The 12,951-nt window shown below is 46.3% G+C and overlaps 1 protein-coding gene across 1 annotated transcript in view; it reads right to left on the bottom strand.

Annotated features, from left to right (window-relative positions):
* Positions 1-1,355: 1,355 nt before the first annotated feature.
* SCHIP1 (schwannomin interacting protein 1) overlaps positions 1,356-12,951 on the bottom strand; it is a 150,909-nt gene continuing 139,313 nt past the window's right edge. Inside the window, 5 exon segments of the mRNA XM_067302168.1 lie at positions 1,356-2,349; positions 5,235-5,328; positions 7,538-7,661; positions 8,474-8,671; positions 9,361-9,478. Coding sequence (XP_067158269.1) covers positions 2,298-2,349; positions 5,235-5,328; positions 7,538-7,661; positions 8,474-8,671; positions 9,361-9,478 — 586 coding nt within the window. The 3' untranslated portion in view covers positions 1,356-2,297.

The raw sequence follows: 12,951 nt of genomic DNA, 5'->3' as shown, positions 1-12,951 counted from the left end.
AATTGGGGTGCCCGCACGGCCGCCGGCGTTTGGGGTGCAAACTGCAGCTGCTGGGCACGCGCGCCAGGAAACCCGCTTCCTGCGACGGCTCCTTCGTGTGCCCCGCGGTGACAGTTTGGGCCTTAGAGCACTGAGAACACGGACATGTTACAAAGCAGCAATACAGAAAAACCAGCAGATACCTCCACATGCAAATCACAGCATCGAGACGAGAGATACAGGGAAACGAACACCCCCTCCCCGAAGTTGCTTAGAATTTTTTCTGCATAGATTGAAAAAAAAAAAAAAGCCAAGTAAGTAACTGGAGGGTTACAGTCCTCCTTTGCAGGTGAGCTTAATGCTCCTCTGATCTAACCCCACCAGGCGGCACTTCTTAAGCAGAGCCGCCCCCGGGCTTAGCCCCCAGCAGCTCCCGCCGGATGCGGCTGCCTGCGTGGCTCCCGGGATGCTCTCGGAGGGTGCCGGCACTGCCATGGGGTGTTTGGGAAAACCCCAAAAAGCAGGTTTGCAGTTGAGCCCTCAGCGCCCCGCAGCCCTGCCCCGCTCTCCCCGGGGCCCCGTTTCGTGGGGAAACCCTGCGCTGGAGGGAGCCGCCCCGGGCAGACCCTGAATTAATCCTGCGGAGATTTTCCTTGCAGGAACCCCCTGTTCAGCAAGTGCTTCTTTGCCGCGCATCACCGACAGGGAGCAGCGGCCCCTGCCCCCCCCTCCCACGGAGACCCTGCACGCCTCCGGACACAAACTTCTTAAAAAGGGGAAAAAAAAGCCCCTAAGTAAACCCAAAACACAGGCTGTGCAGCAGGAGTTCTATTACAAACAAAAAAACCCAACAGCACAAAAACTCCCCAGCCCTGTGAAACTCTAGCACAGTTTTGGTGCCTGCTTAATCTGGGCTGTGCAATTTCTGAGAAGCTTGGAAACAAAATCAGAATAAATCATTTTATAAAATACATTCTTTGTGTGGGATGAAATTTTGATACATCACATGCTTTTCCGAAAACACCCTGACTAAGAAGTTGTTAGCCACACACATTGCAAAGATAAATTTGTCACGGAAAAAAATTAAAATGTAGAAGATAGCTAGCTTTCATGACACATATCTCCGCTTCTGGCTACAGCCAGTCGGTACTAGGAACAGGGAGCCGGCCATGGTATTTCAGCATTAAATCAAATAAATTAAAGGCGGAAACAGACCTATGAGTTCACCTAGTGTCAATCCTCCTTTCAGTGCCGGCCGCGGTAACCAGAGGAGGACGCAGCGAGCGCTGACCGGGTGAGACCAGATCCTGAACGTGAGCCCAGCCGCAAGGCAGAGAGGTGAGTAATTACCATATATAATACATTTAATATGCTGCTTAGATTTAACATAGATTTTTATTTCTGACATTGGTGAGTCATTTAAATATTTAGCCCAGACAATAAAATATAAAAACATCTACTGTATGTGCCTGCTGAGTCTAACAACAGTCACACTATTAGGGCCCCAGTGAATGTTATAATATAAGAATATCTTAAGTCAATGTCATACATACATTATGAACTTACAAATAAATAACTCTACAAAAATCCTGTCTTCTCTCCATAGTTTCATGTGATAGGCAAAAAAGGCTCTTTCTGGTGATGACAAATTAGGAATTGTACATTTAGTATATGAATACATTACTGGTGCATCACCAAAGTCAACCACTAGTCAACAAAAAGACATATCATATGAAACAATTTTTTTAATTTTTATTTTACATATTTATACATAAAACTTTCAAGGTAACTCTTTGAATCCAACTGAATGTTAATAGCACATCTAAAAATGAACGTCAGGTAGTCAACATTCACAAAATGTTGAAAACTGATTAAAATATACATATTACTGAAAGCTACAACTTCACTACGAGGCAGGCATGTATTTTTTGACTTGTATAGCACCGTCAATTACAGTTTCTTTATTTAAAACTACAGTGAAGAATAAAAAAGTAGTCAATGGTAAAATATCGTTCAACTTAAAATCTCTAAACAAACAAAAATAAAGTTAAACTACCCTCTCTTCTTATCCATGATTTATAATGTTATAAGTACTGTACATTTTTGTAATAATATTATTAAAATGCCTCATATTTAGTGGCAGAAGTAAAAAAATTAAAATAAATTAAGAAGCAGAGGCCAATCACTGGACATAAAGCTTCAGACATGATCAATGACTAACACTGATTTTCTTGTGCGCCACCTTGGACATCAGCATTTGTACAAACACAGAAGCAAAATAAAGTCTAGCTTGATCTCTAGTCTGATGGCTTCTCGTTTCATTTGGCTGGCATTTTCTCTGCCATGTGCTTCTGCTGACTTTCAGCGTGTCTGGGAGGAGGGAAAGAGAAAACTCGGTTATTTACTGCCACGGGCCGGGGGGAGGAAACCAAAACCAGGTGCATAAATATGTGCGCGGTGTTGAACGGCACAGTCGACATCTACACCACTCTGGAAGCAAACCAAAAAAACCCACTTTCCCAAGGGAGAGAAGAATTCAGCAATTCAGCAGTGGCTTATCTGTTCGGCTTCCTTACAAACTAGATTAGAGCAAGGGGTGCGCAGCTTAAATGAAAAGGAAAGGCAGTGTCCTCCGGGGGAGGAAACACCTTCTCCGACGTGTTTTTGTTTCAGCCGTTCATTTCCTCCTCCTCCTCGGCAAGGGATTCAGAGGCGCTTGTGTGAACACAATGAGAGGATGTGAAAAGCCGGCGTCAAGCCTGGCAGCCCGTCCTGCCCCCGCCTCGGACCAACACCCCCCCAGCCCACCGCACACAGCCCAACCACGGCTACGGGGGACAACAACCGGACTGACAGCTGCTTAACTCAGCTCCTTTACTGGACTGGGGTTAGCTGCATTCGGGCAGCGGAAACGCTCTGGGAAGCACAGGAGGAGAAACAGCCGCAGCATCAAACCCCTGCGCTGCTATAAAGGGCGACAGAGAGTAAGCGGTGCTAATTCTGTTTCTGCGGGAGTTTGGTTTTCCGCAGCCCCAAAGCCCTAAACGCTTTGCCCCCGCCAGCGTCCCCGCGATCCCCAGCTCACAGGCACGGTCGTGATTGCAGCCCAGGCTCCGCAGTGGGATAACCCGCGGGTACAGCGCCCGGCAGGATCAGGTATCAAACCGCACGGTTCCTCAGTTTATCTGCCCTACGGTTCTCAAAGCCAACCAAAGTCCTCCCACCACCAACAGTACCTAACCAAGTCACGCCCAAATGGTTCATCATCGGGGCTGCCCTGCGGATATGTCCCAGGCAATACGCATTTTCTTCTTCGCTTCTTTGCTTTCAAATGTTTAGGGCTATTTGGATTGAGCCTATAAATACTGTAATCCTTGAGGAAAGAGCCCTGACAGCACGTGGAGTTCATCTGAGCTCTCTGGCTCCGCCACGTTTCCCGAAGGGGGAGAAGAGCCAAAAGGGCCAGTTCAACTCCTGCTCCCCCCCCCCACTCTCACAGGCACATGCCTCCCTGGCTGGGGAAATTCGGGGGGAAACGCGCTGCTCTGAGGCACCCTCCTGGGAGCATTACACTGCGACACAGAAGAGAACAGCAGCTGGCAAATTCAGCTATTGCAATCGGTAGGAGCATGTATCAGCCCACGGCTGGGGAGAGACCTGGGTTTGCGGGAAAATTGCCATAAAAATACGATGCAGCTCACGTGGGCCTCAAATGGACATTAAATTGTCCCAGAAAGAAGACCTTCTAATTAGCCAGCTCCATCCCTAATCCCAAATCCTGCTGCTTTATTATTTGCTATTAATTACGAGGCAGTGACTGTCTTGCAATATTTATAAATAACCATCTACCTCATTTATTTCTGTGGCTGCCATTCCTAGAAGTGCCAGAAGGTGGCATGAGAACTACTCTGAAAATCCCCCTGGCTCTTCCATCGGAGTTGCCTGAAACTTTTTCCAGGTAGAGCATGATCAAATTTCAACCAAATATTATGCAACAACAAGATGTTTTAAAATAGAAAAAAATTTAGGCAATTCTTGCTTTTTCTGTATCATGTTAGGAAGGAATTCTGAATACAGTATTCAAAAGGAGGCTTGGCTTCCAAAAGTTTTTAACAAATCTTATTTAATATATTTTTGCAAACTTAATGCTTCAGTATGCTTCAGCATCAGAAGCTCTGATGCTGGTGCACTGAAAATAATCAGTGCCATCTTTTTAAGCTTTTCTATCCAGAAGCTTTAAATATGTCTTAAATTATGCACTGCAGAAACATTATCTCAGAGGAAAATACCTCTTAAGCCTTGCCACAAATGAGTTTTAGAGTTCTTTTGGAAATGATGCCTATATCCTGAAATTCTTTCCATTTTATCTGCCATTGAACATTATTGCTTAAAAAATTAAAAAAAATTTTTACGTGTTGTTCAAGTCCTCCTGATTGCAGAGGTAAATCTGCTCTAGCTTCTCCCGCAGACACAGCTTTGATTGCTAGGGGAGCTTCTGTTTGGTGTTTTTTTGTTTTTTTTTTTGGATGTATTGGAAGTTTGTCTGGCAGCATCAAAGAGCCTTATTCCCAGGTGCGCTTTTCAGGCTTCAGAATGAAAACGCCGATTCAGACCATGGGAAAGCAAGGGCATGGAGGAACAGCTGCCTTTGGGGAGCTCTTGAAAGCTGCTGAAAATCCTCAGAACCTTGGCTCCTCGGTATTTCTGTTTCAGAAAAACCATCTAGCTCAGCCCCGCTGCTCCTCCTCAAAGCTATCCCACACATCTAAGCAGATGTTATGTTTCCGCAAGGTCCTCTAGCGAAAACTGCCACTTGGCTTTCAGCTTGGACACTGCAAGGCACAGAAGCGGCCTGAGCGTGGTGAATCCCGCAGCGAGAAGCATTAGCCCTACAGCTACTTGAGTGTTTTGCACACTGATTTGTTACCGTTTGACTATTTTTATTTACTGCCAGAAGTACGCTTTGTTTTGATGGTGGGTGTGTTTCTTAAGGAAACCAACAAAGCAATGGTGGGAAACTGCAGTGATGGCCAACTGATCAAAACAGCATTTTTCAGATTATTACACCAATTCTGATGATTTAACACAGTACTCGGTAGACAGACATGCTCCTTACAGTTGCTAGTGTTATCTCCTATGTGCCTTTGAACGCAAAAGCTTTGGTACTGAAATTCCGCTAACAGAAAACTTCTGCAAACTGCAGAGTGCGAGTTGAGAGCTGTGAGAACAGAAATGCCTGAAGGGCCACCATTCACCTGGTCAGGTCTTCGATGTCCACCAGCATCGCGTCCTGCTCCGTGTGCAGTTCATCTCGAATGAGCAGCAGCTGCACCAGTTCTTCATTCAAGCCTGGGACCAGAAAGAAAGGAGATTAACCTTCTCTGTGATGTCCCAGGCTCCACGTTCGTGGGAGCTGTACATCGCCTTGCATCACCGTGCTACACTGCAACGTCGGCTCCCCAGGAGAACCAGGACGGGCCTCCAGAGGAGGAAGCTCATGAAGCTGCGGGAGAAGCACAGTGACTTCAGCATTTTCCAGACTAACCTGCAAGACTGCAAGAGCTCATTCCTCTACTGAACCTAACTGTGACTCTCTTGAAATAACTGAATGCAGCAGCAAAAGTCAGATGAATTTCTCAGTGCTTCCGCTCCAGCTCTAGCCCAGCTGTTTCAGCACTCACCCACCCGTCTGTGCAGAACAGCCCTGAGCAAGAAATGTGCTCCCGAAAGCAGCCTGCTTCGCCCTCCCTGACAGGCTCAGGGTCAGCTTTTTAATTTCCTGTGGCTAGGCAAAACGCGTTGCCCATGGATCATGTTCTGGGGATTACTGTTCAAGCTGATGCCTCTGCTTAAGAGAGACGTTAGCAAGACTGGATTTTTTGCTCAGGGTTGTGTCAAGAAAGAAGAAAATAAAAAAGGACCAAATGAAAAATTAAACTGAATTAACTTTAAAAGGAAATGCCTCTCTACAGCAATAATACGCTTCCTGCCTGTCTCTGCTCCCCAGTGCTGTTGTAAAGGGAAGCCTGGTATTTGCTGCTACCTGCAGATAAGTGCTCATCTGAAAATGGGCCTTTTCTGTGCAAACGAGGCAGAAACATGGCCGTGCTGGCACAAGAGCGCGGCGGGAGCGCAGCAGGACGCTGCAGGTGCTCGGCGCGGAGCGTGGGACACGGTGTGCGGGACGAGGTGCATCTGCTCCCTGTTGGAGGAAGCTTCAGCCAAAATACGATTCAGCAGACGAGGGGAATTACGCGGACATTGGGGTTGGCCGCAGGTAAGAGCAGAAGTTCTTCCCAATCCGGGACTCATTTCTTGCATGGTTCATTGTCTGCCTCTCTCCCAGCAGAAAATCAAAAGCACAACCGACAGCTGACTGATGTTTTCCACACCATTCGCATCCTGCCTTTTAAGTACTCCAGCTGGTGCCCCAGCCTATCAAACGAACATGTAAATAGGAGCAGTCGCAAATAGGAGCAGTCGCTGCTGCTGGACTTTCAGGGGAAAATCATTTGCATTTCATCGAGCAGCGCTGCAGCTTCAGCAGAGGACTGCTGGGTGCTCTCAGAAGTGAGGCTAATTAACAAACACAAGTAGTTAAGGAGCAGTACAGCAGCCCAAGTAACATTTTTTGACCTACAGCCACCAGAGAAGTCTACTCCAAAATTAATTAATTGTTAGCACTGGAAGTTGGAGATCCCGCGAGGAAAAAAACCTGCATCTTTTGGAGAGAGCAAAGAAAGGTGAGGCGGTGGGGCACTGCCAGTGCAGGCAAATGCAAGAACCCACTGGGTGCGTTAAGGCGCTGCAAGCCAGCATAGGAGCCATTTAATGGCATAGTCTGTTTACCCAGGGATGTTTACTAACTGGAGGGTAGGGGGGAAGAAAACGAGATGAAAGTATCAGGGACCAAGAACAAACAGGAGGATGTCTGCAGTAGTTCTGCTCTCACACTGGCTGTTTGCTCATAAACCATCACAAATTTGAGGGGCAAATGTAGAGAGAAGTTCGTCCTTCCTGCATCGGTACGGCATAAAGAGGAAGGCTCCCCTCAAACACACAGGATATGTAGAACTTCAAGAAACCAAAAGGAAAATATTTCTCCCCATTTCCAGGTGGGCTTGTTTTCTGTACAGCACAGTTCTTTGGTTTCTTTGCTTGCAGATATTTATAAAACCGTAACATAGCAAGAGGAGTTTTGAGAAATATGAAAACACAGCCACAAAGCCATGAAAACTGGCAGATGCTTCCAGGACAGGCAAAGTTCCCAAAGCTATTTTTAACTGACTAGGTTTTGAGTTACAAATGGTGCGTTAAGTGCTGGAGCAATGTTACGATCATCACTGTGAGCTGGAAAAGCCAAGTGAATGCTTTAGGAGAAACGGAAAAAAAAGAAGGAAAAAAGCCAAAGGAGAGAACTCAGTCTGTGACCTCTGCAGTGCAGGTCTTTGATATATTTACATTATTGCACATTTAACAACATTTTTATGTGTATCCTGAAGTACTGTTCTTAATTAAAAGGGACATACCAAAGAAAAATTAAACAAGTATCACTTACTTTCTATTTGTGAGTGGAGATCATTGACTATCACTTGTAGCTGCCCGATAGTCATATCTCTTAGATCAGTGGGTTTTAAACTTCTTTTCATCAAGCATTCACTTATATGAGGCATATGTGGCAGCTAAAAGTAAATGTTAGACTTTTTAATTTTTTCTTTCAATTATTTATATTTCTGAACAGCAAAAGTTTGCATTCCATGTGTCCCCCCTCAAAAACACACACCATTTACATTAATCTACTGAGACCACAGAAATAATCTGACACATGTACACAACATTTGAATCAAGTCACCCAAACTACTACTATTAACAGTGCACTGAAGTAAGAGGCAAGGCCATGATAGGCAGTATTATATCAAGACTGTAATACTCCAACTTGGGATGAGATTGGATGGATTGAGAAAAAATAAGTCTTAGAGTATGATCGGCATTGGGCCTGTTACTGGCCTCAACGCAGTAATGATTTCCAGCTTCATCGTTTCATTTCCCACAACGATCCTGCTCCCGTAATGCCCCGTAAGGCAAATCCTGTTGACCCCCAACTACTGCCTGACGTTTCATACCTAAACTGCTCTTGTGCATGGATACAGACACTGCTTGTGAACAAACTAGAACCAATTATTGACCAGTTGTAAATTAAGACAGAGCTTGAACTGCTATACTGGCCTTTATGTAGAACAAATGCTGGCTGGTCTTACTCTAATTCCTGGTCACAGAGAACAACTTGTAAACTCTAATAGACAGTGTGTGAAAATATCTACTTTGAGAGATATTAGAAAAATAGCAGTCCGTGTGGTTTTAAAGCTATTTGACCTCTTCCCCCCAGGGCAGAAGAGTAGTAATTAGAAAGAAATAGCTATGGCTGAGCACAGTGTCGCTCAAACAACACAAGTCTGTTGATATCCAAGCATACTGTCCATGGCCCCAAACTTACAAGATCAGCTACTGGAGACTTCTTCCGGTTCTGCTTTTCCACCTCTACTTGCATTTTGGCCATTGGCTTTGCCATAGCCAAGGCCATTTTGGCTTCAGCTTGTAGTTTCTTTTGCCTAGTGAGAAAATCCATGTCATCTAGGGATTCAGACTCTTCTTCAGTAGTGTCTCTGTCCGAGTAGGAAGAGCTCTGCTTGCTCTAGGAAAGCAGACAGGCAGAAGTTACAAGCCCAGTAACACCTCATTTCCGCAAAAGCATCAGAGCAAAGAATTTTTGCTTTGAACTTAAGATACATTTATGCACTTAAAAAGGTGCAATTTCTACAGAAAAGGTGAAGAGCACAGAATTTTATTTATTTTAATCTGCAAGGCTGTCTTTAAAAATCAGAGTAATTCCTACATAGGCCCTCATGAGTATTAATAGCAACCTGAGTACTTTAAATTGAAAGAGGAGCCAAACAGATCAATAACTTTTTAAAGGACAGGTTGGATAAGCTAGAGGAAAGCCTACTAAATGTTTGGGGCCTCTGTGTTGCAGTCACAAAGGAAAAAGAGAGGGAGAGCTGGAGGGAAGCTGATACTACTTCAGATTCGTGACTGTCTGGACAATTATCCGACCCTGAAAGAAAGGAAGGAAGGAGGGAAGAAGGAACATCGAATATGAAGGCATCTCTACTCAGCCAGCGGGCCTGTGCCACTAGGGGTAATTTCCTAGCTGCTGGTCAGCATCTAGCATTTTTTTATTGATGACTGAAGACTCCAGGTTTTAGCTTTGCTATTTTAATATGATCAGTTATCAGTTTCTATTACAGATCTTGTACTTTTAATGCTCCAAAATCCCATTGCTCTCCACGATGGGCCTTCTGCGAGATGAGTTATCAGACCTACCATCGGGGACAAGGGCGTATCCAGGCTCGTTTCCGTCTTGCTGTCGTCGGCATCGCTGTCTTTGTCGCTGCCACTGTCGTTCACAAAACAGATCTGCAGGTTCATCCCACTTTGTAACCTGCGGGGGAAAGAGCGAGGTAACCACACAACTGCAACAGCACTTCCAAGGAACGAGGGATTTCCCGCAGCGGCCCCAGGAACCTGCTGGGTCTCCTGACTGCACTAATAAATCACAGAAACATTGCAACTCCCACCTAAAGCCCCAATAGGAGAGTAAATGTCTGTCTCAGACATCCTTGTGGGAGTTAGCTTTATTTTGGAAGGAAAACCACAACATTAGAGCACCACTGGCAGCAAGTTCACATTTTAAAACGTGCTCTTTGGCCAGCTCTGAGTGCTCGCCACCAATGCCCGCGGGGCGAAGGGAAGCTCCCCGGCTCCAAAGCCACGTCGACAGCAGAGCCAGGAACGAAAGCCGACACTGGCATTCGAGTCACATGCAAGCTCCCAGGACAAAATCGGTGGTGTTATTTCGAAGTGGCAGTTAATGCCCAATTCAAATATGGGCCTAAAAACTCACCGGCTCAGTAACAGCAAAGCTTCTACCACCACCTATTGCTGAACCTCAGAATTACTAAGCTATTGCAGAGCTCTGTCATTTATACGTTTTTTTAAAAACAAAATGAAGCATAACAATCAAAACTGTTCATCTAGCAGTTTAATAAGCCTGTTTGTGTCCAAAAGGCACTACTGCCCTGCACAAGATTATTACTTGTTTTATGAAGTCTGTTACCAGCCCTGCCAGCCTTCCACACCACCAGTCAGTTTGGACTCCTGAAGACCACCTGAACTAACTTCCCATGCACTGATTTCTTCCAAACTCGGTGACTTAGCTCAGCACTGGGCAGTGTCCTCTCAAAAGAAGGCAATTCCAGCCAGCCAGAGAGAGGAAAAAAAAAAAAAGAAAGCAAGCAATCCTATAGCAGAGACCTTCCCAGCTTGTAGTCAAACCTAGTTATCTCTATTAGCAAATGGCTCCTAAATTTATCAAGGAGAACACAAGTGACAGAGGCCTTAACCTCCGCTTCAGAACAAAAACCAAAAAAAAAAAAAAGAGAATAAGGTCAGGAGGCACCATCAATCACGTAGCTTGACCTCTTTTCTCTCACAGATGACTTCATTCCTGCTCTCGCTACGCGCTGTGTCCAATACGTGCTGTTCGGCTAAATTTAGAGGTGCTTGGCCGAGGTGCTCAGTGCCGCAGCCCTCTCCCGCGGCGGCCTGCAGCCTCCGTCCAGCACCACCGGATCCCAAGGTGAGCTCCCCTTGCTCCTCCCTGCTCCGTTTTATTTTAAACCTGTCCCGGCACATCCTCTATTTCCCACTGATCGGCCCCTCGGGGATGGTGCCGGGCGGCCGGCGCTCTGGAGGGACCTCAGGGCACGTGTTTGCCAGGAACGTACCTCGCAGGCACCCCAGGCTGCTCAGCCCCGTCCTGCCGCTGCTGACAAATCGCCCGTTTGCGTCATCTGCTCGGCTTTACGAGCACCGATATCACATTTATTTCCAGATCATTGATGAAAGTGTTCGGTAGCTTCAGGCCAAGCATCGATCCCTCCGGAGCCAGCAGCAGCCCTATCAAATGAAGACGATTTGCCCCCAAAGCAACTACTTTGGCAGTTGTTGGCTGATTTATAATCTGAATAAGGCACACGTTGCAGACACTGCCTGATGCTAGTTTTTTAATGGAAGTGTGCAGTACATCATGTGCCAGGTGAATCCCACTCTGACATTTACCTTTGGTCAGACAAACTTGTCATAGCAAACAGATTCTTTTTACAAAACTGTATTCATGACACCACACATTTAAATGTAGACTGCAGGACAGCTGATGGACAGGACCGTAATTATGAGCTGAACCCCATGGCAGCCTTTCTGTTATGTACCCTGAGCAGTCCAGGCTGCTCAGGCCAATTTGCCAGCCTGTCATCAGGCTCAGCCCAATTGGCCGCTTGCCTTCTACAAGTTCTGCTCAGAATTTCCTCAGTATCCCAGATTTATTAAAAACTAACTCCTTGCACCTTTTTTGGGTGAAAGCCCCAACTGCCACATGCCCAAGACGTGGCTTGTTCACACACTCAAGCTCTGCTGCATGCGACCCTTATGCCCAACGGGGTGGTTCACAGTGGTATTTACAGACAGCAAGTTGTTACCTTCCATTTATTTCAATGGTATTTTTGATTCGTTATGACCATACAATAGATGGCATTAATAATTATACGTATGCTTTGAAGCTATGTTGCAAATACAGGTACCAAGGAAACTGGGAACAGTTCTGCTTTTGCTTAAAATTGCATTGTTTAGAGAGGGCAGAGCAAGTCTGCGTGACTCACCCACTTTTCAAGAACACAACCTAAATGCCTAAAACATGTGCTTCCTGTGCAAACATGTATATGATGTAGCTCGGGGAGCACCGGCAGACAAAAGCATTAGAAACAGAGGATGTTGATCACATCGCAAAAAAGCCTGAGTCAACGTAACGCACCGCTGGGAAGGAAGGACTGGCCAGAAAGAGGAATTTGTGAAATGCGAGTGCTCATCGGGACTTCCCGCGCGGCTCCCTGCCGGGCGCACGGCCGGGAGAGCCTGGGGAGGGAGCAAAGCCTTTCCCATCGCTAACCATCAGCTGCTCGCCGCGACAGGCCTCGGGTGGGCTCGTGCGGAGCCGCTTAGGAGTCTTATTTAATGCTCACACAAATTCCTATTGCCCATAAGCATTCACACATTATCCACAAGACCTGAATAAAGGTTGGGCTCATGAAACGCTGGCACAGGCAAACCCCCTTGCCCCTGGTGGTTGCTGCCGTGATATACGTACCTACTTCAGTGCTCTAGCACGCACATGAGTGCGAGACTTCGCGTCATATGAAAGCAGGGCTGCCACACCTTTTCACTACAAATTCCCCGTATGTAATACATAAGTGTATAATTACAAACTAATTTCAGTTCACTTGGATTTTTTGTAACTGAACAAACATTCAGATTTCAACCACGTTTTCTAAGCAGGGAAGTCAGCGGTGACAGAGATCTCAGCAACTCCAGGCAGGAATCCAGCCTCCAACTGCAGCTCTGCTCCCTTCTTTACTCTTTTTTTGTATTCCTAGGACCAGGCGAGTGCATTCTGCAGTGAATCGCAGCACATCCAGTACACTCCTATTAAGCATTATCGGCTTGACACCAGACAACACAGCAGGCACGTGATTTTCCACAAGCTTTACTCTGTCGAAAGTTAAGGCAAGCTCTGCTCGGATGGTTGTGCCTTTGGAAGCAGCTTAGCTCTGGTTGCCTGGCTTCATGCTGGAGCCTCGGCACCCAAAACACGGTCCGTCGCTACCTGGAGAACTAACAAACAGCCCCGTTGCCTAAAGCGTCTCATCTTCGGCCCCGATTCGGAAAGCCGTTAGGCGTGTGCCAGCACCGGCACGGCCTATAGCCACGAGAGGTGGTTGTTGCTGTTAGCAAAGGAATCCCCTTCTCTGTGACCTGGTTTGAATTTGGGTTTGTTGCAATTTCACGCTCCTGACGGATGGC

The sequence above is a fragment of the Apteryx mantelli genome, chromosome 9 (assembly GCF_036417845.1).
Source record: "Apteryx mantelli isolate bAptMan1 chromosome 9, bAptMan1.hap1, whole genome shotgun sequence".
Taxonomy (NCBI): Eukaryota; Metazoa; Chordata; class Aves; order Apterygiformes; family Apterygidae; genus Apteryx; species Apteryx mantelli.
This window is presented reverse-complemented; position numbering and strand designations above follow the sequence as displayed.